The sequence below is a fragment of the Miniopterus natalensis genome, chromosome X (genome assembly GCF_054644295.1).
Source record: "Miniopterus natalensis isolate mMinNat1 chromosome X, mMinNat1.hap1, whole genome shotgun sequence".
Lineage (NCBI taxonomy): Eukaryota > Metazoa > Chordata > Mammalia > Chiroptera > Miniopteridae > Miniopterus > Miniopterus natalensis.
The window spans coordinates 71,831,934-71,855,781 of NC_142103.1; the positions used below are offsets into that span (position 1 = coordinate 71,831,934).

Below are 23,848 nucleotides of genomic sequence, written 5' to 3' on the forward strand. Positions count from 1 at the left end.
AAACCCAATGTAATCCTCTTCCTTGCCAGGAGTCCAGTGTATTCCACAACGAGCAGCACTTCTCAAATCCATGTTGAATTTCCTCAAGAAGGCCATTCAAGACCCAGCTTTCTCAGATGGCATACGACATGGTATTTGATTGTAGATACCTTCTTGAAGGGTTTTTTACTCTAAAGATTGGTACTTTTCATACTTTCTGAAGCTACATTTGTAAGGCAGGCTTAGGAAAAGGCCATTCCATTTTGAATAGCTTATAGTCGTTTAGTGTCACTTTCGCCAAACCTAAGGATCGTTTAGCAATTTTCCTAATAATTCACTATTTTTTTCCTTTTCCAGCTTTTGACTCTGTACTCACTTCCAACTCTATGTGTCTGTATTCTTTAATTCTTTGACTCACTGGGGAAAGGTTATGACATGGACAAGGAAAGACAAGTAGAGGCCACTAGATTAGAATCAACAGAAACTTTGTTTACCACAGTGTGTTATATGTCACATTGCTCCATCATCCCCACCCATTAAACTACTACTGGACTGATCATATTCTCCTTAATATTCACCTTTTTCTTAGTGATGGATGGTTCTCTGCCTACCTCCCTGAAACACATCATCAGCAATGCAGAATACTATGGCCCATCACTTTTTCTCCTAGGTAAGTAGAGTTAATATTTGGTTATAGCAAGCTGGAATAACCTAGCAGGGTTCTCTGTGTGTTTTCTATCCTTATATATAAGATTTTACTATCTACATTTGTCCGCTGTGATTATATGTCTTTCAAGTTGGTGATGAAATATAGAAAGATCAGAATTCATTCTCAAATATCCATCTTTTTTTAAAAAAACATATCTTTATTGATTTCAAAGAGAGGAAAGGAGGGGGAGAGAGAGAGATAGAAACATCAATGATGAGTCATTGATCGGCTGCCTAGCCCGCAACCCAGGCATGTGCCCTGACCGGGAATAACCCTGATCTCCTGGATCCTAGGTCAATGCTCAACCGCTGAGCCACGCCCGGCCAGGCAAATAGCCATTTCTTAAACGCTAAATATACCTTCTATACCCAGTGTATTGTGAATCATTTGTAACAAACAGTAGTGTACATTTGGCTTTTTGTGCTATATTTTCACTACAAGTATAATTAGAAATGTGTCATTATTCAATGGTTAGTCCCTAACCTTAGTCTGGAAAATCCAATCAGAATGGTTTCCTTTCTCAGAATTGAATGTCAGACCCGCAAGCTTTAATATAGAAAATTGTTTCTCACTATAGGAAATGCAGTTTTAGATCCTGTGGGTACTTTGTAGTTACTTGCAATTTGATATTGGTACTACTTTGTGTATTCCTGCTGTTTAAACCTCATTTTTATTAACTGGCATTTATTCAGTGCCATACATATTCAGGACAATACACAAAATACATTGGCTTTTAGAATTCTCCTCAAAACTGTAAAGGAATTTAGTGGGCAGTATAGAAATGGAGAAGCCGCCTTGTACCAGTAGCAGGCATTGTTTTTTTTTAATACTTTGGGGTATCTGGAGGGAGTTTTGATTACCACAACTTAGATATTCCTTTGCTGAAACAATTTAAGAGTTTTGTATAATAACTTTATATCCTGTGACATTGCTTTATTTACTTAATAGTTCATAATTGTTTTGTTGGTTTTTAAGATATTCTACATAGTCTTGTCATCTGCAAACAGACAGTTTTGCTTCTTTATAATCATTGTTCTTTTTGTTTGTTTTGTTGTGTTAATGAATTGGCAAAGATTTCTGCTACAGGGCTAAATGGAAGTGGTGAGAATGGGCATCTTTGCTTTGTTCCTGAACTTGGAAGCATTCAATATTTCACCATTAAGTTTGAGGTTAGCAGAAGGTTTTGAGTTGAAGGATTTGTTCCACTTTATCAAGCTGAGGAAGTATTCCTTTGTGTTACAGCAGCTTCACCTTGAAATGGAGAGGCTCCCTCCCAAGTAGTTAGGTTCACACGGCAAGACTCACAGCAGTAGTACTTTGATATGATCACACACAAAAAAAAGGATTGGTTGTACCTGTGAAGTCCCCGGTCAAGGGGGAGGGAAGGATGGCTTTGTCTGGGAGAAAGCCCCTAACAGAGAGAGAAAAACAAGTGCACAGGCCTTTTTTATAAAGGGGAAGTTTAAAAGAGTCCACAAGAGGACAAAGTGCTTGTGGGTTAGGGATGGAGAGCAGGTAAGCTCTCAGGATCCTGTAGGAGGTAGGAAATGAGACTGAGAACACTAAAACAAACATGAGTGGAGGTCAAAATTCCTTCTCTAGAGTCTCATTTCATCCCTGACATTTGAATTAGCATAGCAACCTCCCAGGTTTCCTACAAAAAATCTGTACTTGTGAGAGACCGAATTTGTAAAGCCAACCCCAAATAATTAGGCCAGCAATTGTTATTTTAGGTCCATAAGTAATAGTTTAGAACCTTTCACCCCAGGCAGAAGGAGATGACCTGGAAAAGAAATTAAAGGGGGAGGGGGAGTCTGAGAATCTCTTGGGGTATTTTAGTAATAAAATTGGCTATTTTGGTAGGTGGTTGAACTATTCTGTGTGTCTTTCCTGTATTATTGACCCACATGCAGCAGGAGACCTTCTTTAAGGCACACCTCCACCTTGACATATTAGTGGCTAGTTTAATGCCAATCTGTTGTCAGCTATCTAGCAGCTAGACTGCTTTTTCCCTCATTAAGGGCTTCTAAGGCCTGAGCTGTTTGTTTTGTGAGATGGGCCAGGAGTTGTGCCATTGTCTGGACAGCGTTTTATGAAGTAAGTCTCTTAAAGAATTGAAAAACACCTAAGTTTGTGCATGTTATACCAGAGATGGTGATGAGGCCCAATATAATAGGTAAAAAGGTAGCCCAGTGCTCCCTTTTGTGGTAAGACTTTCTAGTTGGATCTGGGGTGCTGTGGATGTTAAATAAACCCATAGGAAATAGGTCAGGGTGTCAGAGTTAAAAGGGAGTGGTTGGTGGAATAGAGTGTATGACCTTGCTGAGCAGGAGTTGTGTCACTGGAGAACTAGTAGTCCAAGGGGGTTGTAAAGGAATTTTCTACTAGCCAAATTATATCAGGCCAGATATGGAAGGGCAAAATAGTCTCGAAAGGGGTTATTGTAGTATAGACTCAGTTGGTGGGGGAGGTTAGGAAGAGTATGAGGGCAGTCAGTAAGGAAGCACCTGGTGAGGTTGTGATGTCCTCCTGCAACAATTCCATGCTGAAACTCACCAAATAAAGATTCTGTTCCCTCCTCAATCCTACCTCTGGCTCTTCTACCACACTTATATACCCAACTATATTCTCTTTAACTTCTCAGCTGCCTTTTCTTCTCTCATTTCCTGTCTTAGCCCTGCCATGTTTTAATCTCTTCAAGTCTGCTTTTGCTCTGTTCCTAGTCTAGCTGATGCTAACACTGTCGTGGTTAGTGTGGACCGCTTAGCCAGAGAGGATGACAAGGAGTCAGTATGAATATTGAACACTTCCAAGGCGGCAAGTTGTTTGTATAAGTGGTTGCCTGAACTAGGGTACCTGGTAACATTGCTGGAGGTTTAGCGTTCAGGTGACATTTTCTGTTACTGTTATATAAACAGTGCCCATCAGATTGAGGAGGATAAGAAAGGTGGGTAGTGATGGAATAATAGAAAGTGAAATGTGGGACTGTCAGGTGAGGGGAAATCAGTTGATGGGGCTGTGGAGTTGTGATGAGTGATGTGGCGGCAATGATCAATTGTGCTGAAATCATCATCGAAGATTCTGGGTTGATGGGAGTCCTGGCCAACTCCAGAACTTTGATGTAAAGTTTTATACATTTGAGAAATAATTACAAAAGTGACTGAAGATCAGTATTCCTTTGTCTTCAGGAGTTAGAGTAATTTCTTGTGGGGAAACTATAAACTGATTGAATACCCCAAACAAGTGAGGCCACAGCATGGGCAAAAGAATCCCAAGGAGTTTGGCATTGAGCTGGAACTGCAGAATCCCAGACCCAGGCCATGAGCCAAATGAGGCATTTCCAGGTCTACCAGAGCCAGAACGTTCCATTGTATTTTCATACCTGTGGTCTAGCCTTGTCATGCTGGAAGTACCTGCTTATTATGGAAGTTACAGGCATTGTTATCCCAGATCCTGTAGTTGCTTCCCATTCATTATCTCTGTAATAGGGCGGATCCAGAATAAAGAATCCTATTTAAGAATGATGGAAAGTACTTCTTTTTGTGGCTAGAACAGGGAATAGAGAGGTCCTAGTTGCATTTTGTTTGGATATCACATGACTTAAAAGGTTGAGAGTTCAAGATAACTAAGAAAATGGGCAAAAGAGATCGATTTAGGGAGACCATTGTCCATTTTGTAAGTTTAAGAGGATGTCCTTGAGTAGGACATTATGTCTCTATTAGACCTGCTGTCTGCAGACAATAAGACAAATTGGAAGCTCCAAGTGATACCTAGGTTTTACGGCTTATGCCCAGACTGAATGAACAGTATAATGTATACCCTGGTCAGAATCACTGTTATCTGGAAGCCCAAAGTAACTAACATTTAGTAAGGCCTATAATAGTAGTGTTGGCAGTAGCATTGTAGGAAAGATAAACCGAGAGCAGGCTTATATAACAATCTTAGTGAGGGCATAGCAGTTTGCATCAGCAGATTGAGGCTCAATAAAATGAATTTGCCAGTTAGAGAAGGGATGTTCACCCCTTTGTATTCATTCCTGTTGGTTGTGATGCCTGTGGCATGATGGTGCAAAGATCACATTGAGTTTGGGCTAGGGCTAGTGGCATGGGGATGCCATGGCATTTACTCCAAGTTTTAAAGGTCCAGGGACTGTGATGTCTGGAAGTTTCATGAACCCGTTGAGCCCTGGGCAGGGAGTAATATCTGAGCTTATTCGAAAAGCATGAGCAAGTTAATCAGCTATTACATCAAAATGAGCTTCCTCTATGGCAGCTTTGGCCTGAGCTGAGACATTAGAGACTTTCATTATAATATGCCAAGTCTGATCTGATATAGTGCAATGATTTCTACAGTCGAGCTAATTAACATATCCTCATGTAGTTGCCTTTTTAATGTGATGAGAACACCTGAAATCTGAACTATTAGCGTATTTCCAGTATTCAGTACAGTATATTATTAACTATAGTTGTCATGCCTGTACATTGCTCATAAAAGTCTTGAAGGGTAGTCACTAATTTTTTTTTTTTTAATCTTCGCCCAAGGATATTTTTTCCATTGCTTTTTAGAGAGAGTGAAAGGGAGAGGGGGGGTTCAAGAGAGAGAGACATCAATGTGAGAGAGATGCATCGATTGATTGCTTGCCTCCTGCACACACCCCGACCAGGGCCAGGGATCGAGCCTCCAACTGAGGTTCACGCCCTTGGCCAGCTCAAACCTGGGACCCTGCAGTCTACGGGCTGACTCTCTTAACGACTGAGCCACACCAGCTAGGGCATCACTAAATTCTTAATAACGATTAATCTCTGATGAGTAGTATTAGCAACTTTCATGTTAGGAACAAGCATTTGAACTGTTGTGCATTTAGCATGTGTGTTTTTTCAACCTTTGGAGTTTTGTTTTTAATACCTGTGAAGAATCATATTTCTTTCTGTTTTTTTAAGCTACTGAAGTGGTGACTGTGTTTGTATTTCAAGAACCATCACTGCTCTCCTCACTCCAGGACAATGGATTGACAGATGTCATGCTGCATGCACTGCTTATCAAAGATGTGAGTCCTATCTGCTGCTCTGTAAAGAATATTCCATGTATAACTCCCTGCAAAACACACACACATATATACTTGAAAAGCAGTCTTATGGCATGAAAATCTTACCTCACGTCTTCTGTATGTAGTATTGAAACTAATTGGGACCTGATTATCAAGATCCCTGCTATCTATCTATACAATATCCCTGGCCGAAGTTTTCTTAGCATCTACACCTGATTCTTTTAGGTGTCTTCAAACTCTCTTTACCTTCTCTCTAGGTTCCTGCTACCCGTGAAGTCCTTGGTTCCCTCCCAAATGTATTTAGTGCACTCTGCTTGAATGCACGAGGTCTTCAGTCATTTGTACAGTGTCAGCCTTTTGAACGTCTCTTCAAAGTTCTTCTGTCTCCAGATTACCTCCCCGCTATGCGGAGGAGGAGGAGTTCTGATCCCCTTGGTAAGCCACCAGGATTTATCTTACAATAAATAAGTGTTTTGCAGTTGTAATAAGTAATTGGTTTGCAGTTGTGCCAAGATTTTAGATGATTAAAAGTCACCAATTGGCAAGGAAACCCTTCCTTGACCTCACATCATTTCTCTGGCTAGGTGTGCTAAGTATAATGGGAATTATCACCATACATGAAATTGCAGATGGAAAGGAATACTTCATCCTTAGTCTCAGCTTATAATATTTCCTTGCTTCTCAACAGTTCACTGTTAAATGTACCATCATGATGGTGGTGAGAAATGGGTATTAGAGAGCAGCAGTAGATTTCCAGATCCATCATCTAGTCTGTAGCAAGAGGAGATATGGAGTCCCAAGATGATCTTGGTAATCTTCTGTTCTAATATCCAAGTCCCTAAGATAGTAAAAAATGAATAGATTTCCTTCTCAGTATGTTTGAGACCAGATCATTGAAGAATAGAAAGAAGATAAGACTCCAGAAAGAATCCAGTTTTCAAAAATGTGCTTTATGCTTCCAGTTACCATTGTAGCATTCTAGCTGCTATCATTCTTTACTGGGGCAGCCAGAGGGTTAATGGTTATGCTTCTTTCTTTTCTCTCTCTTTACTCTGCAATAGTAGTTCAGACCTTGATAAAGATTGCCAGGGTAGAATGTGGCATACATGGTTACTTTACAATGTTTACTAGACTGATAACGATTCCTTCCTCCTTCCCAGTGATTTAGTTGTTAAGGTTGGTTTGAATTTATTTAAGACAGCATGGCATTAGAAAATCACAACAGCCAGCTCATTTTCTTCTTTCCTCCTTATATTGGCACAAAATAGGTCAAGCTTTATTTTCTTCAGCCTTTCTAACAGTTCATTTTTTGCTTTAAGGGGATACTGCATCCAACCTGGGGAGTGCTGTTGATGAGCTCATGAGACATCAGCCCACCCTCAAAACGGATGCAACAACTGCGATCATTAAGGTAGGAAGTAATAAGGTTGTGACCATGGAGATGAGACAGCAGTGAAGGGGGGTAGTTTTTAGAAAAAGGCCTGGCCTACTGGAGGTCATTTGGATTCTTAGACTGTGCCTATAAGAGGATTGTGTCTGCCTCGTTTTCTTCATGTCTTTAGGTTGGTCCTTTGCCCCTTCTCCCCTTCAAAAAAGCACTTAGTATTGCTTTCTAATACAGGGTGGGGCAAAAGTAGGTTTACAGTTCTGAGTATGTGAAACACATTTATTCTTGTATTATTATTTATTAATTATTGTATTGTTTCCCATACGAACAACTGTAAACCTCCTTTTGCTCCATCCTGTATAGGAGATGAAGAAGTTGCTAAGGCCTAGCTTTTGTTTGTAAAAGCATATTACCCTTCCTAATCTTTGTTTCTTGATTTTTTTCACATTTATTAGCCCTGCCAGTTCCCTGTCAGGATTGTTGAAACTAGAATATGCGTTCCTGGTGCTTAGTAAGTTAGGACATGCAGTCATACCGGTCAGTCACTTAACAGCCATGTGACCCTGAACAAGTTGTTTAACTTCACAGAACTTCCCTAGTTTATAAAATGGGCTTAATGATGACATTTCAAGAATGGTGCATATAACGTGAATACGATGTTTTGGCACTTCTGTGTGTAGCACATAGAAAATGGTCCAAATATTGTTAGTCACCCCCCCCCATTCTTTAATTACTAATAAATAATCTTATTTCGTGTACCTTTCAGTTACTTGAAGAAATCTGTAACCTTGGGAGAGACCCTAAATACATCTGTCAGAAGCCATCAATCCAGAAGGCAGATGGCACTGCCACTGCTCCTCCCCCAAGGTCTAATCATGCTGCAGAAGAGGCCTCTAGTGAGGATGAGGAAGAAGAGGAAGTACAGGCCATGCAGAGCTTTAATTCTGCCCAGCAGAATGAAACTGAGCCTAACCAGCAGTGAGTGTTTGCAAGACAGGTTCACTAGCCTTGTGATCTTGGGCATGCTGTTTTCATCTATAAAAGTGAGGGGTTTTGATTAGATGATTATAAGGTTTCTTCTGGCCCTAAGAGTCTATAGATGGGTTTTTTTTCCTTTGACCCTTATGTGTCATTTGTGCTTTGATATTTAATTGTATTGGTTACCTTAGCAAACTCTCTTTTTTTTTTATCCTCACCCGGGGGTATGTTTATTGATTTGAGAAAGAGAGAGGGGAAGGGAAAGGGAAAGAGAGAAAAATATCAGTGTGAGAGAGAAACATCAATCGGTTTACCTCTCACATGTGTCATTACCAGGGGTTGAACCTGCATCCTAGGTCTGTGCCCTCACAAGGAATCGAACCCGTGACCTTTTGGTGTGCATGATGACACTCCAACCAACTCTCCCACCCGGCCAGGGCCAACAAGCTATCTTTCTTAAAAGCAGTTCATAAAATTGAATCACAATTCATTATATCAAGTTAATGGGCTTTCCTCAGAGGTCTTATTTTCTTTTTGTTGATTGGGTATTTCATATCATTGACTGATTGTTTCCATAAGTGAGCACAAATGGGAACACATTATATTTTTTAAGCCTGCCTCCTAAGAAGTCCTTAAGAGTAGTAAGGAGATATGTTGTTGGCTGGACTTTGCTTTTGTTTTATTACTATCTGTTTATTCCAGGTAAATCAGATGGCTTTGGAATGTACTATATGATTTTCCCAGGCACAGTAGATTTTCTTTCTTATTCCTATTTATTTGAGATTTAACATAATAATTGGCTATCTGGATGGTGGGCTTAAAGACTGCTCTCTGGTTATAGATAGTTCACCTGACTGTTGAAGTTGTAACTTAATCACCTTCTTGCTAGAAGTGGGTGTGATCCCTCTGGACAGTCATGCATTCATTTAATAGTGCTCTTTTGGTATATAGATAAGTAGTTCTGAGAGAAACATGAGCATTTTATGCATGGATATGAATGGGTTTGAGCTCAAGACCTAAGAAATTACTATGGTGTAGACAGCAGGAGCAAAGGCCTAGACTTAAACTGGTGTGCCCTATTGGAACTCAAGAAAATATTGAGCCTGTTGGTAAGAGTTTTTTTGGAAGAGGCATTAACTTGCTTAAGTACATTGCCTTATTTGAGTAGGTATCTTACCTTGTCTGAGTAGGCAACCTTACCTTCATTCTAGCAGCATCTTCTGTTTAATTAAAATGTTTCTGGAAGAGGGTCATTCTAAAAAAAAACAAGACTATTTGTGCAAGTGTTAGAATCTTAGTGCTCTCTTGCCATACTCGACTATCAGCCAGTCTGCTGGGATAGTTTCCTTTGCTTGCTACAAACAAGGGAAAGATTTCTTAAACATTGGGGGGGGGGGGGGGGGGGGGCTGGTTTTGAGTCAAGCTATGTACATTCATCTGAACACAACTTCTTTTCTACCTGGATATTTTACAGATATGTTAGATCTAACATGCCCAGATTTCAAATTGTTGTGGTATATTGACATTTTCTCAACCCCTCCATGTCTTCACTCTCCATGATCTTGGGATATCGTGTGTCAACTGTGTTCTATCCATATTTATCCCCCATCCCTGAATTACCTTAATCTCCTTTTTCATCTACCAAATTCTGCAGGGCCAGCTCAAGTGTCTCATTCTTAAAGGAACTTTTCCTTTTACCTCCAAATAGACAGTCTTTTGTGTTCTTTCAACAGTTTTCTTAAAATTACTCATACATTCTAATGGTTTTGTCCCACTAACCCGTATGCTCCTTCAGGGCAGGGACAATGTGTCAATCAACAGTGTATCCCAATCACTTTGTATATAATAGATAATCAGTCAATAAATGTTTATTCAGTGGGTTGATTAAATGAATCAAGAGCATTAGATTAGTGATTTTCCTGAGTCTTAAATGCCAAGAGAGCTGGCCCTAATGAAACATGAATGAGAATGAAGAGATAGAAAAAATCTAGACCCACAGCATTAATACCCTACCATAGTGTTAGTTGTGTGTAGCTTATGAGATACAAAGGACTCTAGTAGTTACGTTCCATGGTATCAATATTTTTCTGTACTCAGAATGGTCTGGGTGTTCACCACCTCATTCACATAACATATCTAAGAGTCTCACAAATGTTGATACATAAATATTTTTCCACTTCTCCCACCTTGAGAAGCCTCAGTTGGAAGGATCACTATGTGAATTATTAGGGCTGGAAGGAAAGACTAGGACACTGTCTAGTAAACTCAACCTCTGTTTTGAAAGCTACAGTATTTTAAAGGATTATCTCAGGTAGTTGTTATGGTAGGAGCTGCTATATACTTTCTGCCAATACGAGAAGAGGCTTAGAAAAATTTGCAGTGTATGCCACCCCTCTCCCTAAAAGTCTTGTTTGTACCTGCCTCCAGTCACAAAATTCTTCAGTGTGACTCCCAAACAGATTCCTGTCTCCCATGCCCTAGTCTGTTTTCTAATGCCTTAAATATACGAGTAAATTTTTTCTGTTATTTTTTATCAAGGTATAATTTCTATGCAGTAAACTGCACAGATTTTAAGTTTTCTGTTTCCCCACCCTAAAATAAGACAACTAATCTTATTTCTATCATAGAAGTTTGCCTATACTAGAACATCATATAAATAGGGTAAATAGAGTGTTAATGTGTATCATGTGATGTGTGTACTTTCTTGTACCCAGTTTCTATTGCTCAATGTGTTTTTGAGATTCATGTTGTTGCATTTATCAGCATCCTTTTCATTGTTGAGTAGTATTCTATTGTATGAATATACTTCAGTGTTTATTCTCCTGTTAGCTTCTGAGTTTCCTCCTTTTTCCAGGCTAAGACAGTGTTCTTGTCCCTTATTTTTTTCCAAAATTCACAGCTAGTATTTGAAAATGATGTTTGTATTTGCTCTTGAGACACACAGCTTTGTGGTAGAGATCTGGAATAAGGAAACATAGGCACTACAGTCTCCCCCACATACATGGAGTTCTGTTCTACATTTGGAGGCATTCATCATAAGTGGTTCTAAATACTTGTCTTGACCTCTTCTGCCTTCTAAATTGTTTGATCTCAGCAAAACTAATATTGCTGTGAGTGAATATAGTTGCCATTAAGAAACCAGAGGTTTTAATTTTGGCAACATGGTGGGAGTTTTTGGTGGTCAGTTCCATTTACTTTGCCAAACTTAACCTAAGCCTATCCTGAACAACTTGAAAGATACAGGTTATATAAATCCATGTAGTCTTGAGAACTTGAATAGCAGCTGTCTGGGCTTTAAAGGCAGCAAATGCAAAGAAGCAGTTGTTCCCTGAATCATGGCCCACTGGGAGGGCTTCTTTTCCAGAGGCAGCTGTTTCCTCAAGAGCTGGAAGAGACCTGGTTTCCCCCACCCACCTCCTCAAAAAACCCCATGAGGTCTATTGTATTATGCACTGTACTATGACACTCACTTGGAATCCTCCTTTACTTCCGATTAAGGGCTTCGGCACCATAAATACACATGTAAAACTGACCAGAGTAAAATTGAGCTTGGGAATGTGTTCATGTTTGAGAGAGGGGAAAGAAGACAGGAAGTTTTTAATTTGATAGTTAAGATAAATTGTTTCATTCATCTTGGGAATGCAGTCTTTTATTGTTTGAAAAATGCTATGAGTCAAAGTTTCATACAAGTTTAAGATTAGAATGACTTAAAACCATTTTGTAGGAGAATTTCTACTGGAGATCGCTGATCATTTTTACTATTCCTATATGACATTGTGAGCCTGGAAGCCAAAAGATGAGGGTAGGAAGAAAAGTGGTTTCTGAACAAGTTTGTTCCTGGAGTTGGATTAAGAACATCTGTTGGTTTTTCTCTCTTGTTCTTCTCTCCAACTTCCATTTAGTAAATGAAGGAAGTACCTGGGTCCCATTTCTTGGTATTGCTTTGGCTCTTTGCCATTATATTTGGCTTCCGCAAAGGGACGGGTGTCTCAATAGGCTAGAGCCACACCTGTATCCCTTAGCTATAGAGATGGATCTCTGGGTTCTTTCCAAGGAGGTGTAACCTATCTTAGTGTAAGTGGCAGGGAATGCTGCAATGGTTCCCCAAGGGGAACTTTATAGTTAAGGAAAGGTTTGCAATTTTCCCATGGAATTGTTTCACTCCTAGCTTTTGGATTCTCCCTTTGTACAAACTTCCTTCCCAAATCCTTCACTGAGTGTCTTTACAACATCCTACCAACTTTGACTGTTCTGAATCGTTTGTCAATAAGCATAGGATTTTGAGCAAAATTAGATTCCATTTCCTGTTCTCTATAACTTCAGACCTGATACAAGAACATGGTCAGATGTTTATGAGTTTGTTTCTTCATCCAAGCATATGTTTAGTCTTCAAGCATATGTTTAGTCTCTTAATTGAACTTGATTATTTAATATTTTCATATTGATGAATTCCTCCTATGGTAGTTTGCCTAAGATAGGGTGATTTCTTTTGACATACACACAAATGCTGAGTTTGTGAAGGCTTGGTGGTTTTTTCTTGGTTTTTCTCAATCTAGTCAGACTAGGAAAGCTAGCTGCAGAATTGATTTTAGCTCTCCCTCTCCCACGCCCCCCCCCCCCCATGAGATAGACAGATAGATATAAAAGGCTGTAAGTCTAGCTTAGAAAACGGCCTAGAATTTCATACTATTTTCTTTTCCTCACTTTGTTCTCTTGCACTGGTATTGTGAATTTCTGTGTAACTCACTCTTTTCTCCCTTAACAGGGTTGTTGGTACAGAGGAACGTATTCCTATTCCCCTCATGGATTACATCCTTAATGTGGTAAGATTCATGGTAGGGCCAAATGAGTAAAGGTTTGTGATTTTCTGGAAAATGTGTGGGGTTACCAAATAGTCTGGAGAGTTCTGTATTTTTATTTTAACTGGGGCCCTTAAAATGCAGAGAAGTGGAGAAAGATATGCAAACCTTGTTCTGTGAGACTGGTTTTCCAAAAATTAACCAACATCATCTTTTTTTTTTGGTATATTCCCGATTTTTGTTGGTTGTTACCATTCCCCGTTTGAATCCAAACAGGAAGAGTGGGATTTGTTAGGCCAATTCAGTATTATGTTCTTTGAATGTGTCCCATATATTTTTTCTTGTTACTTGTCATTTTTTCTTTTAACTTCCTGTGTGTCTCACAGGAAAAAGTGAAGAGTTTGAATTTTCCCAGAATTGTTTCACTATAAGGGGAGGCACACTTAACATTTGTTCTAGCCCATTAAACCCTTCCAAGACTTCCAAAGATGATTTGTCTTGTGCATATGTGTTTGTTGCCCACATTTTACTTTCTTACCCTTATAAAATACTTTATTTGGTCTGAATCGCTCTTCCCGAGTTCTAGGTTTAATTTGCATCATGAACATATTTGAGGAAAAGTATCCATGATGTTTGCTTCCAGGGGAGAGCCAACATATTATCAATGTAAGGAGCACAAAATGAGGAAATTAAGAGATGAGACTTGATTCTGCCAGTAGTTGTGTGGCCCTGAGCAAGTCATTTAACCTTTCTGTGCTCTCAAATTATATGACTGTGTGTGTGGCTGAAAAGGTAGCTTGGGAAGAAGTTGCAATTATTCCTTTTTTTCTGGATGTTTAGTGTCCATATGTATCCCTGTTTACCTGAGGTTTTGGTATTCTAGAAAATACTGATTTCGTGACTATAAGGCTACCCCTGTCCCTTACTCCAGGCTGGCCTTTTAGTTCCAAGTGTCAGACTCTAACTCTTTTTTAAACTTTTTATTACTTAGATGAAATTTGTGGAATCTATTCTGAGCAACAACACAACAGATGACCACTGCCAGGAATTTGTGAATCAGAAAGGACTCTTGCCGTTGGTTACCATTTTGGGTCTTCCCAATCTGCCCATTGACTTTCCCACATCTGCAGCCTGTCAGGCTGTTGCAGGTGTCTGCAAGTCCATACTGGTAAGAAGCATCTGGCCAAATATTTTCATTTCTTTTTAGAAGCCTATTCCAGTACTTTTATCTATGTGTTTCTACTGTGGTTTCCGTTTTACCTCAACTAAAAAATGATGAAATCTGTGGTTAGGTACTGCATGTTTTGGCTCCACCATTTACCAAGTAAGAGACCATGGCTAAGTTTGAAATTTTGAGACTTCTCTTCCACTTCTTCTGTTGTGACTATTAAAGCTATGATGCATATGGAGTTCGTTGTACATTAATGCTTTAATTATTTTTCTTGTTTCAGACATTGTCACATGAACCCAAAGTCCTTCAGGAGGGTCTTCTTCAGTTGGACTCCATCCTCTCCTCTTTGGAGCCCTTACACCGCCCAATTGAATCTCCTGGGGGCTCAGTGCTGTTGCGAGAACTGGCTTGTGCTGGCAATGTCGCTGATGCTACCCTCTCAGCTCAGGCCACACCTCTACTGCATGCACTCACTGCTGCCCATGCCTACATCATGATGTTTGTTCATACTTGCAGAGTTGGACAGGTAAGAATTATCTTAGGGGTGAACATGTTGGCTTAAAGCCAATGAAATACCTAGGGCATATACCTGGCATCTTACTGTACTTAGCAATTCTACCTGGGCTATCTGCAGAAAGAACAGTTTTAGGGTGAGATTTTTTTCCATAGGTGGTTATGCTTAAAGTTGCTTTCTAGTTTCACTTTCCCTAAGTTGTTTTTTTTTTTTAATTAGATATTGAGTAGCCATATAATTTGTTTTATGAATTGGATCTTCTTAAGTATAAAAGAGGTTGGTGTAAATAACAAGTAGATATGTAGCACTCATATAGGCCAGCTGGGATATATAGTTAATCTTTTTAGCAGACAAGCCTCAATAGGGTGCTCACCGGGCCAGTGCTTCCTAATCTTTCTACAGATGCATGAAGGCCTAATAAGGGGATGGCAAGAGGGAAGTTTGACAACAGAACATTTAAGTCAATATAAATTAACAGATTACTAGAGGTTCCTCTTGTGATTCCAGAAGGCCGGGTTTATTTGTGTGCTCACAGTTTTACTACCTTTAGTTCTCAAGTAATCGATTCAGAAGATTAATAATACAATATTTTAGCAGCCCTGTTTTATGCTGATGAGCAAGAGTATGTTCATTGAATCAAATGAAATGAAAAGTAGTTACACACTCTTTAGAAAAGAATTAGACTACATAAAGCATTAAATGAAATGTTTAATTCAAGGAATTAAATAAATGTAAATATTTATTGAACTAAATAAGAGGGAAATAGCATGCCCCACCACCTAAAAATATTAGAACACTGTCAATGAATCTACAGAACTGTTTCTTTGATTTAGAAAAAGAGTTGCCTGTGACTCTCTCACTTTACAAAAAGCGATGAGGGATGTTATAGGCAGATTATAAATATTGTAAGATAATATCTTACAGAATTGTGGTCTTAAATGTGGAAATTATGATGAAATGATGAAATACATAACTGTGAAAATAACACAGAAGGGAAAATAGAATCCCTCATCGTTTTTAAACAGCTGAAAGTTGATTTTGAATATAATTTTTCAGAGAGCATTCCAAAGATCAGTTTCTTTTTACTTTGGTTGCAGAGTGAAATTCGTTCCATCTCCGTAAACCAGTGGGGCTCTCAGTTGGGTCTGAGTGTTCTGAGCAAGCTGAGCCAGCTATACTGTTCCCTGGTGTGGGAAAGCACTGTCCTCCTCTCCCTGTGTACCCCAAACAGGTAAGGGAATGGTCATCTCTTTTGTTACCTGTTTTCTTTACTAACAGAAAAACTAAGCTCAGTGAGCCTGGAGTATTGGGCTTTATTTAGTATTTTAGTCAAGGATAGAAGGGTATATATAGTAAAGAGTTCAGAGACTCCCTTATCTATCTTACTGCTCAGTGTTCTGGAGGCTTGAAGTCTGAGATGGTGCCAGCACAGTTGGGTGAGAGCCCTCTTGCAGGTCACAGATTTCTTATATCCTCATATGGCAGGAGGGACTAAATACACTAGTTCCATTTGTGAGGGTTCTACCCTCATGACTTAAGCACCTCCCAAACGCCTTTTCTACTAATACCATCACATTGGGTATTAGGATTTCAGTATACAAATTTTGAGGGGCACACAAATATTCAATTCATAGCATTGTCCTTCCTACTTACCAGCCTAAGGACTTGCTTATAAAAGTCATCTTGTGTATCTTTGATCTGATTTATGGTGAGTCAATATGGTAGGTATTTAAAATTTGGCCCTTTTTTAGCCAGATCGAAAAAGTTGAGTTGGAAACCTTGTTGAATAATACCTCAGGAATTCGATCATTGCAGTTCTATTAGGCTAACGTACCTTCTATAGGAAGGGATAGTGTCAGCCAAGCAGGTTAGAGACCAAGCACAACATAAGAGGTGAACTATCCAGGTTTTTTGGCTCACTGTCTCTCTTGTTGCAGCCTACCATCTGGGTGTGAATTTGGCCAAGCAGACATGCAGAAATTGGTTCCAAAGGATGAGAAGGCAGGTACGACCCAGGGCGGAAAAAGAGCAGGTAACTCCAAGAAACTAAAATCTCAGTCATTCTCTTAAGTTCTGTCTGTCTTTATAGGTCTGTTGTGAAAATTTAGTTAACTCTCTGTCATCTGTGGTCCTCAATTTTTTTCCTTTCATTGATTTTTAAAAATATTTTTATTGATTTTTTTTTTTTTTTTTAAGGGAGAGGGAGAGAGAAACATCAATAAGCTGCCTCCTGCACACTCTCTACTAGGGATCAAGCCTGAAACCTGGGCATATGCCCTGACCGGGAATTGAACTGGCAACCTTTTGGTACATGGGATGATGCTCAACCAACTGAGCCACACCAGCCAGGGACCTTTCATCGAATTTTAATTCTTTTAAAATTAAACTTTTTACTCGTTTTTGGTATAAAAATGTACACACACAATGGTAAAAATTAGAAGATGTAGCACCACAAAAAAAATTTTTGAAAGTGTCTTCCTAATCTTTTTCCCTGAGGATATATTATATTAACATAGTTACAGTTATCTTAGATATAATATTTTATAGATCTCTTCTCACTTAACATTAAGTGCCCTGTAAAGGTGCAATGAATTAACCATTCCTTTAAGTTTCTAATGTACTGTTGAGAAGTGAACATCTTTGTACGTACTTTTGTGTAAGTCTAAGATTGATTCCTAGATCGTACTGTATCACAAGGTATGATGGGACTTTAATTTTTTGTATACTTATTTTTCAGAAGCTTAATATTGTAGCTTAAAATGGTAAAAAAAAAATATATATTTTAAGTGACTGTGGAACACTTTAAAACCACACTGTCCAATATGGTAGCCTCTAACCATGTGTTACTGTTTAATACTTTAATGTGGCTTATACATCTAAAAGACTGAATTTTTCGCTCCCTCCTTTATTCTCCCTTACCCTCCTTCCTCCTTCCCTTTCTCACTCTCTGTGTCTCCTCCTTTTCTTTTTTTTCTTTTCTCTTATTTAGGGGAAGGTGTTATGGGTTGAAATGTGCCCTCCCCCAGCCCCTCAGAATATGACCTTATTTGGAAATAAGCTTGTTGCAGATATAGTTAAGATGAGGTCTTAGGTTGTGTGCAGAAAACTTAATTTTTAATTTTTATTAATTTAAATACAACAGCTGTTACCCTGTTCAATAGTTAGAACACTTTTAAGTATGTTTAGAACAACTTAGGTATGTGAATTTTTTTTTCAACTAAGTTGTATGAAATATAAACACAGATCAGTTATTTTAATGAAAATTTAATGTCTTGATTGAGATGTGCTATAAAGCATAAAATAGAGACCATTTTAAAATGTTTAGTGTAGAATGTAAAGTCTTAATTTATATTTGATTACATGTTGAAATAACAATTTTTATTATATTAAAATTTATACTTGTTTGTTTTTACATTTTAATATGAATATTAGAAACTTGAAAATACATGTGGCTCACATATTTCTATTAAACAGTGCTATTTTAGAAAATAGCTTTTATGTTATAGCACAATAAAAGTTCCAAATTTCAATAAGCAGAAATTATACACAGTTTTCTGACCCTAATGTAACAAACCTAAAATGAAAAAAAGCAGCTTTTTTAGAAAGTTTTTTTTTCTCCTATATTCTGCATCAGGGAGGAAATACCTTTGATATTAAACTTTTAAAACAATTTTATGTATAAAAACTTATCTGATATGTTTTAAAATTTACTGAAATTACTAAAGGTAGGAATTAAGAAAGCAGACATAACTTGCAAAACAACCGATATGACAATATAGGAGTGGTTACAGAATTAATAAAATACATACATGCCTCTGACAAGATTAATTTTGGAGAAAATGGACCAAACCAAAAATAAGAATATCAGATTTAGTCAAAATAGATCAAATTTAACTCAAGGGAAAAAACTGAGAACAAAATTAAATTCACTGTCAAAGAATTGCCTTGCCTAACAATCCAGATAAATATTTTTTCCCAGCAGTATCTTTCACACATTTAACAAAGGACTCCATTTTCACATACTTTTCCCAGAAAATTTGGTGCTGTTTTATAATATTTTCCTAAAGCCAATTCTTACATCTAAGGGCATACACACACACCAAAAAAAAGAGAGGCATATCTCTCATATGATATACAAAAATCCTAAATGCTAGGATCTAGGAAATATATTTCTACAGTGGTATAATCTATGGTGTTCGATTTGAGTTTACTAACAAGCTATAGAATTCTAGCAGGGCATGCTCCTTGACCGCATAGGGGCACCATGCACATTGTAGTCTGTGTGAATGGTACCCCCTGTATCATGCAGTGGCTACAGTCTTCCAACGTAGCCCTGGGTTAAGACTCTTCTGTCATTGAAAGATGTCAGTATTAGCTAAAAAGGGCTAAGGAGAGGAGCATGTCAGTACAGTTTGGGATTTTTTTCTTTTCAGATTTAGGAAATCCTGGGCATTTAAGAGTAAGAAGCACCATAGGTAGCTCTTTTTTGGGACTCTCCAGAACAAGGAACCAGGTAAGTGCTAGCTCAACATGGTCTTACTGCTCCCCTTTTATGTCTACAGATGGGGAACAGGATGCAGCAGCTGGAAGTATGGATGCTTCTACTCAAGGCTTGTTGGAAGGTATTGGGCTTGATGGTGATACATTGGCTCCTATGGAGACAGATGAACCTACTGCTTCGGACTCTAAGGGCAAATCTAAAATCACACCTGCCATGGCTGCCAGAATTAAGCAAATCAAGCCTTTATTGTCAGGTAAATAACTCTTTTTTTTCTACTCCCTTTTCTGGCTTTCAGAACCTTAACCAGTTCTCAAACAAATTGAATTGGCATGGCTGTGTTGTTTCCTTTAAGGAATTTTAAAACTTGGGCAGCTCCCCCTGGCTGATGCTGCTCAGTGGTTAGAGCTTTGGCCGGGGCACCGAAGGGTTGCAGGTTCCATCCCTGGCCCTGGTTGTGGCCCATGCTGGAGGCAACCAATTAATGTGTCTTTCTCACATTGATGTCTCTCTCCCTCCCCTCCCTTCCCTTCCACTCTTTCTAAAAATCATTGGGAAAAAATGTCCTCAGGTGAGGATTAACCAAAAAAAACAAACAACTTCCGTGGCTTGTTTTTAGGTGTACTTTATTGAGTGTCTGCTATGTGACAGACTCTCTACTTATTGCTAGGGATAGAGATAAGAGAATCACTTCCTAAAAACCATCTACTCCCTCCTTATCTATAATTACTTTCCTCCGGTTCATTCTTCAATTGCAAATGGCTTCTGCTTCCACCAGTTCCACTGAAATGTCTTTCCTAGATACCTACAACTTCCTTGTTGCTAAGTTTGTGGTATACATTTCAGTTCCCTTGTCACTTCTCTACAAAATGATAGTTGACCTACCACCTCCTTCTTGAAATGCTCTTTTCTCGACTTTTATGGTATAAAGCTCTCCTGCTTTCCACTTACCTGTCTTGCTATTTCACCCAGTCTCTTCTTCCTTTCTCTGTCCCTTAAACATAGCAAGTGGCATGGTTAATTTGTATTTTAGTAAAGTCCCTTTGGCAGCTCTGGAAATTAATATGATACAGGACCACATTAAAGGTGTACACTAATCTGTCTCTGCCATCTTTTGCCCTTTAATGTAATTCTAATGTTTGGGCATATATTTTTTATGTTCTTCAATGTTTGCCAGTTTCTGACACCTTAACGTAGAGGAAAGTGAAGATGTAACTCCTGGGAATCTGGAGCTCTGCCCAAAAGCAAGCAGAAAATGGCCTTTGGCATTTCCATTTGTTATCTTAAAACTCCTTGAATTTTACATTCTGTTCTAATTTGCTTAATTCTACTACTTTTGTTTTAATTTGAAAGTCTACCACTACTACCCCAAATTGAAGGAAAATTGACCAAGAAGACGGCCCATGTTTACCTCTCCTGTCTCTATTAGACCTCTTGTACTACTGTGACCTTAGAACATTCTGGGGTTTCTGTCTGGGCCCACTTCGTGCTTTTGATTTCTATTTCTTTGTGGTTGCTGACCTTGCTGACTACCTTTGAGCCACTTTGGTGTCCATTCAACTGAAGGCAGTGTTGAAAAAGCTCAAACTTAGATTTGGATACATTAGATTTTCAGAGCCTGGGCATATTCAACCTCTAGCCAGGCAATGCAGATATCAAGAACAGAGAAATATTTTAAGAAAAGTGAGTTAACACCAAAATATATGTTTAAACATACTTTCTTTTTTATGCATTTCCTTTTACAATCTACTGTTAACACCTTAAGAATGCCACTTAAAGTTTTTTATGCTTTTCCTAACCATATTTTTTTCCTTTGGGGCCATATATGTAATGTTGTGATAGGACAATATATAGTGTGTATGATGTTCTCTTCTGGTCTAAGTTGTTAACACTTTTGCCATTTTTAAAGTTCTCTGTAGGCATTATAAGCGACTTCATAAACCAGTAGATGTATCATTTACTTAACTAGTTCTTATTGCTATGTTGCTCTCTGCAAAGGTGGTTTCAGTTTATACTTCCTCTAACAGTCTGAATGCTTATCTTGTTTGACTTTCACATTTGTTATATGTTGAGTGCAAAGACACTTCCCTGTCTCCTTCCTTTAAAAGACGTATTTGTTCCCTGTGGAACTTCCTTTTTGAATTATCATGTGTAGAGACAAGTCCAGGTGTTTCCTAGGTGTTGTGTGGGAGGAAGTGGTCAGTTATAAAAATGTATTAATGGTGATGTGTCTGTTATAAATGAAACTAAGTCTGAGAATAGTGTCAGCCTTATTCTAACTTTTGGATTCCAGCCTCTTCCAGATTAGGCCGAGCACTTGCTGAGCTGTTTGGACTCCTTGTTAAACTTTGTGTGGGGTCTCCTGTCCGCCAGAGAAGGAGCCATCATGCTGCCAGCACCACCACAGCACCGACACCCGCTGCTCGATCAACAGCCTCAGCCCTCACTAAGCTCCTCACAAAGGGCTTATCTTGGCAGCCTCCACCATATACACCTACTCCCCGCTTCAGGTGAGGTTCTGCTTAAGAAACAAAATCAAATTGACTTGTTGATCCCTTGTTTACTCTAGGTGTGTTACCCAAATACAGTTTAACATACTTACTGTGGTTCTTAGTCTAGAATATAGGGATTTTTTATGCATTTATAATCAGACTGCATTTCAATAACCTTGTAGTAGGTAGGAGCCTACTTAGAAACTTTAGAAATTTTAATAAGCAGACTAATCACCCACCTGCATTCTAGTCAGTCAGTTCAGTGCAATGTTAAATTTTACTCTTGGCTTCTACACGAATTTCCCATTGCTTTGGTGTCTGCCTCAGAGAATGTTAAATATTTTTTCCCTCTTTCAGGCTAACATTCTTCATCTGTTCAGTTGGTTTTACATCCCCAATGCTGTTTGATGAGAGGAAGTATCCCTACCATCTCATGCTGCAGAAATTTCTCTGCTCTGGAGGCCACAATGCTCTTTTTGAGTAAGGATCAAGTTGCTTCACTGAGAAGCATTTCTTGGAGTTTGCTCTTTTCTATGTGCCTTAGCAGCCCACAACTTTCTAAGTCACCTATGACAGTGGGATACATAGAGACACCCATTGGTTGTACCCTTTCACATTTTGAACTCTAGCCATATTTATCTATATCTTTCTTAGAGTATGTGGGATTCAGCGTTTCTTATAGGTATTTCTAGGGTCTCTGTTTTTCCTCATATGGTTTCCAATGTCTGGTACACATTTTCCTAATAACCTTGTCTTTTCTATTGTTTCTCTTAATATGGTAATTTTTCTGCTTCTCTTTGTCAGAGTTTTAAGCTAAGTTTTATTTTTTGTTTGTTTTGGCTTTAAAAAGTAATGCTAGAAGTGGTAATCATTTTGTAGTGTATATGTGTATCAAGTCATGACATTGTATACCTTAAACTTACATATGTTATATGTTAATAATATATCAGTAAAGCTAAAATGAAGACCAAAACCTAATAAAAATGTTAGATTGGAAGCAGTAGCTCTAAGAGAAGGGACATATAGTGCCAGTATAAAGACTTCTAACACTACCCCATCTAAAATACTAATGTTCTCTCTGTATTTTCTCTTATTTGAATTTAGAACTTTTAATTGGGCTCTGTCCATGGGTGGCAAAGTTCCGGTTGCTGAAGGATTAGAACATTCAGACTTACCTGATGGCACAGGTGAATTCTTAGATGCTTGGCTTATGTTGGTGGAGAAGATGGTGAATCCCACCACGGTGCTTGAATCTCCACATTCACTGCCTGCCAAATTGCCTGGAAGTGTCCAGAACTTTCCACAATTCAGTGCCCTCCGTTTCCTTGTGGTAACACAGAAAGTGAGTATTCAGCATTCTAAAGCCAAGAGGAATTTCTCGTGCTGCCTGCTAGGTAGCTCCCACTCTCCTTTGTTCTCCTTAATGAAATAACTTGATTATTGGAGAACCATTAGATCCTACTCCCAGATACGGCTGCATTACAGATGGGTATAGAGGTCATTTGAGAATTTTTTGTGGTGTACACACTTAAACTGTAAACTTCAGATTGGTACTTCCAGGTTGTATTAAATGCCCCTTCTCTGTGCTTGCTTAGCCTCCTAAGTACTGACCTAGGATTTTGTTGTTGGTACAGACTAATTGTGGGAAGGACTTTGGCTTATTCTTCCCGGGGCTTTGAATTGAGACAAAATGATTTTCACACAGCTTTTCAAATGATTTCTAGGCAGCTTTTACTTGCATCAAGAACCTGTGGAACCGGAAACCCCTGAAGGTGTACGGTGGGCGAATGGCTGAGTCCATGCTGGCCATCTTGTGCCACATCCTCCGAGGAGAGCCTGTAATTCGAGAGAGACTGAGCAAAGAGAAGGAGGGGTCTCGAGGCGAAGAGGATACAGGGCAAGAGGAAGGTGGCTCCCGCCGAGATCCTCAAGTCAACCAGCAGCAACTACAACAGGTAGAATGCTGGCTTAATACTCCAGGGCCCAGACTTTGCACCTGATAGAATGCGATGCTTGTGGGTTTTCTAAGTTTACATGCCACTAAGTGCCTGGTCCTGTTAGCCAGGAGATAGATTTAAATTTGCTCTTTATCTTACTGTTTATTTTTTCATCTTTAAATAAACATAAACCACATTTTGAAAATTGTAAGCTTAGAATCAGTGGGAAGCAGAGGTTGGGGGGAGGCACTTATGAACCTAACATTTCAATCTCAAAAGAGTATTTACCATATTCCACTGGGAATTTGTGTGTATGCATGTGTATTCTCTTTATGTT

At 38.8% G+C, this 23,848-nt stretch overlaps 1 protein-coding gene across 15 annotated transcripts in view; it reads left to right on the forward strand.

Moving 5' to 3' along the window:
• HUWE1 (HECT, UBA and WWE domain containing E3 ubiquitin protein ligase 1) overlaps positions 1 to 23,848 on the forward strand; it is a 141,912-nt gene that overhangs the window by 67,637 nt on the left and 50,427 nt on the right. For 14 of the 15 annotated variants that reach the window (XM_087829384.1, XM_087829383.1, XM_087829391.1 and 11 more), the window contains exons 18-33: positions 30 to 131; positions 569 to 649; positions 5,629 to 5,735; positions 5,993 to 6,170; positions 7,055 to 7,146; positions 7,889 to 8,100; positions 12,866 to 12,923; positions 13,891 to 14,067; positions 14,351 to 14,596; positions 15,682 to 15,815; positions 16,522 to 16,616; positions 19,147 to 19,338; positions 21,376 to 21,592; positions 21,932 to 22,054; positions 22,679 to 22,916; positions 23,299 to 23,529. In XM_087829384.1, coding sequence (XP_087685510.1) covers positions 30 to 131; positions 569 to 649; positions 5,629 to 5,735; positions 5,993 to 6,170; positions 7,055 to 7,146; positions 7,889 to 8,100; positions 12,866 to 12,923; positions 13,891 to 14,067; positions 14,351 to 14,596; positions 15,682 to 15,815; positions 16,522 to 16,616; positions 19,147 to 19,338; positions 21,376 to 21,592; positions 21,932 to 22,054; positions 22,679 to 22,916; positions 23,299 to 23,529 — 2,483 coding nt within the window. The remainder of the gene's footprint in view (positions 1 to 29; positions 132 to 568; positions 650 to 5,628; positions 5,736 to 5,992; positions 6,171 to 7,054; positions 7,147 to 7,888; positions 8,101 to 12,865; positions 12,924 to 13,890; positions 14,068 to 14,350; positions 14,597 to 15,681; positions 15,816 to 16,521; positions 16,617 to 19,146; positions 19,339 to 21,375; positions 21,593 to 21,931; positions 22,055 to 22,678; positions 22,917 to 23,298; positions 23,530 to 23,848) is intronic. The other variant, XM_087829387.1, reaches the window with a different exon arrangement.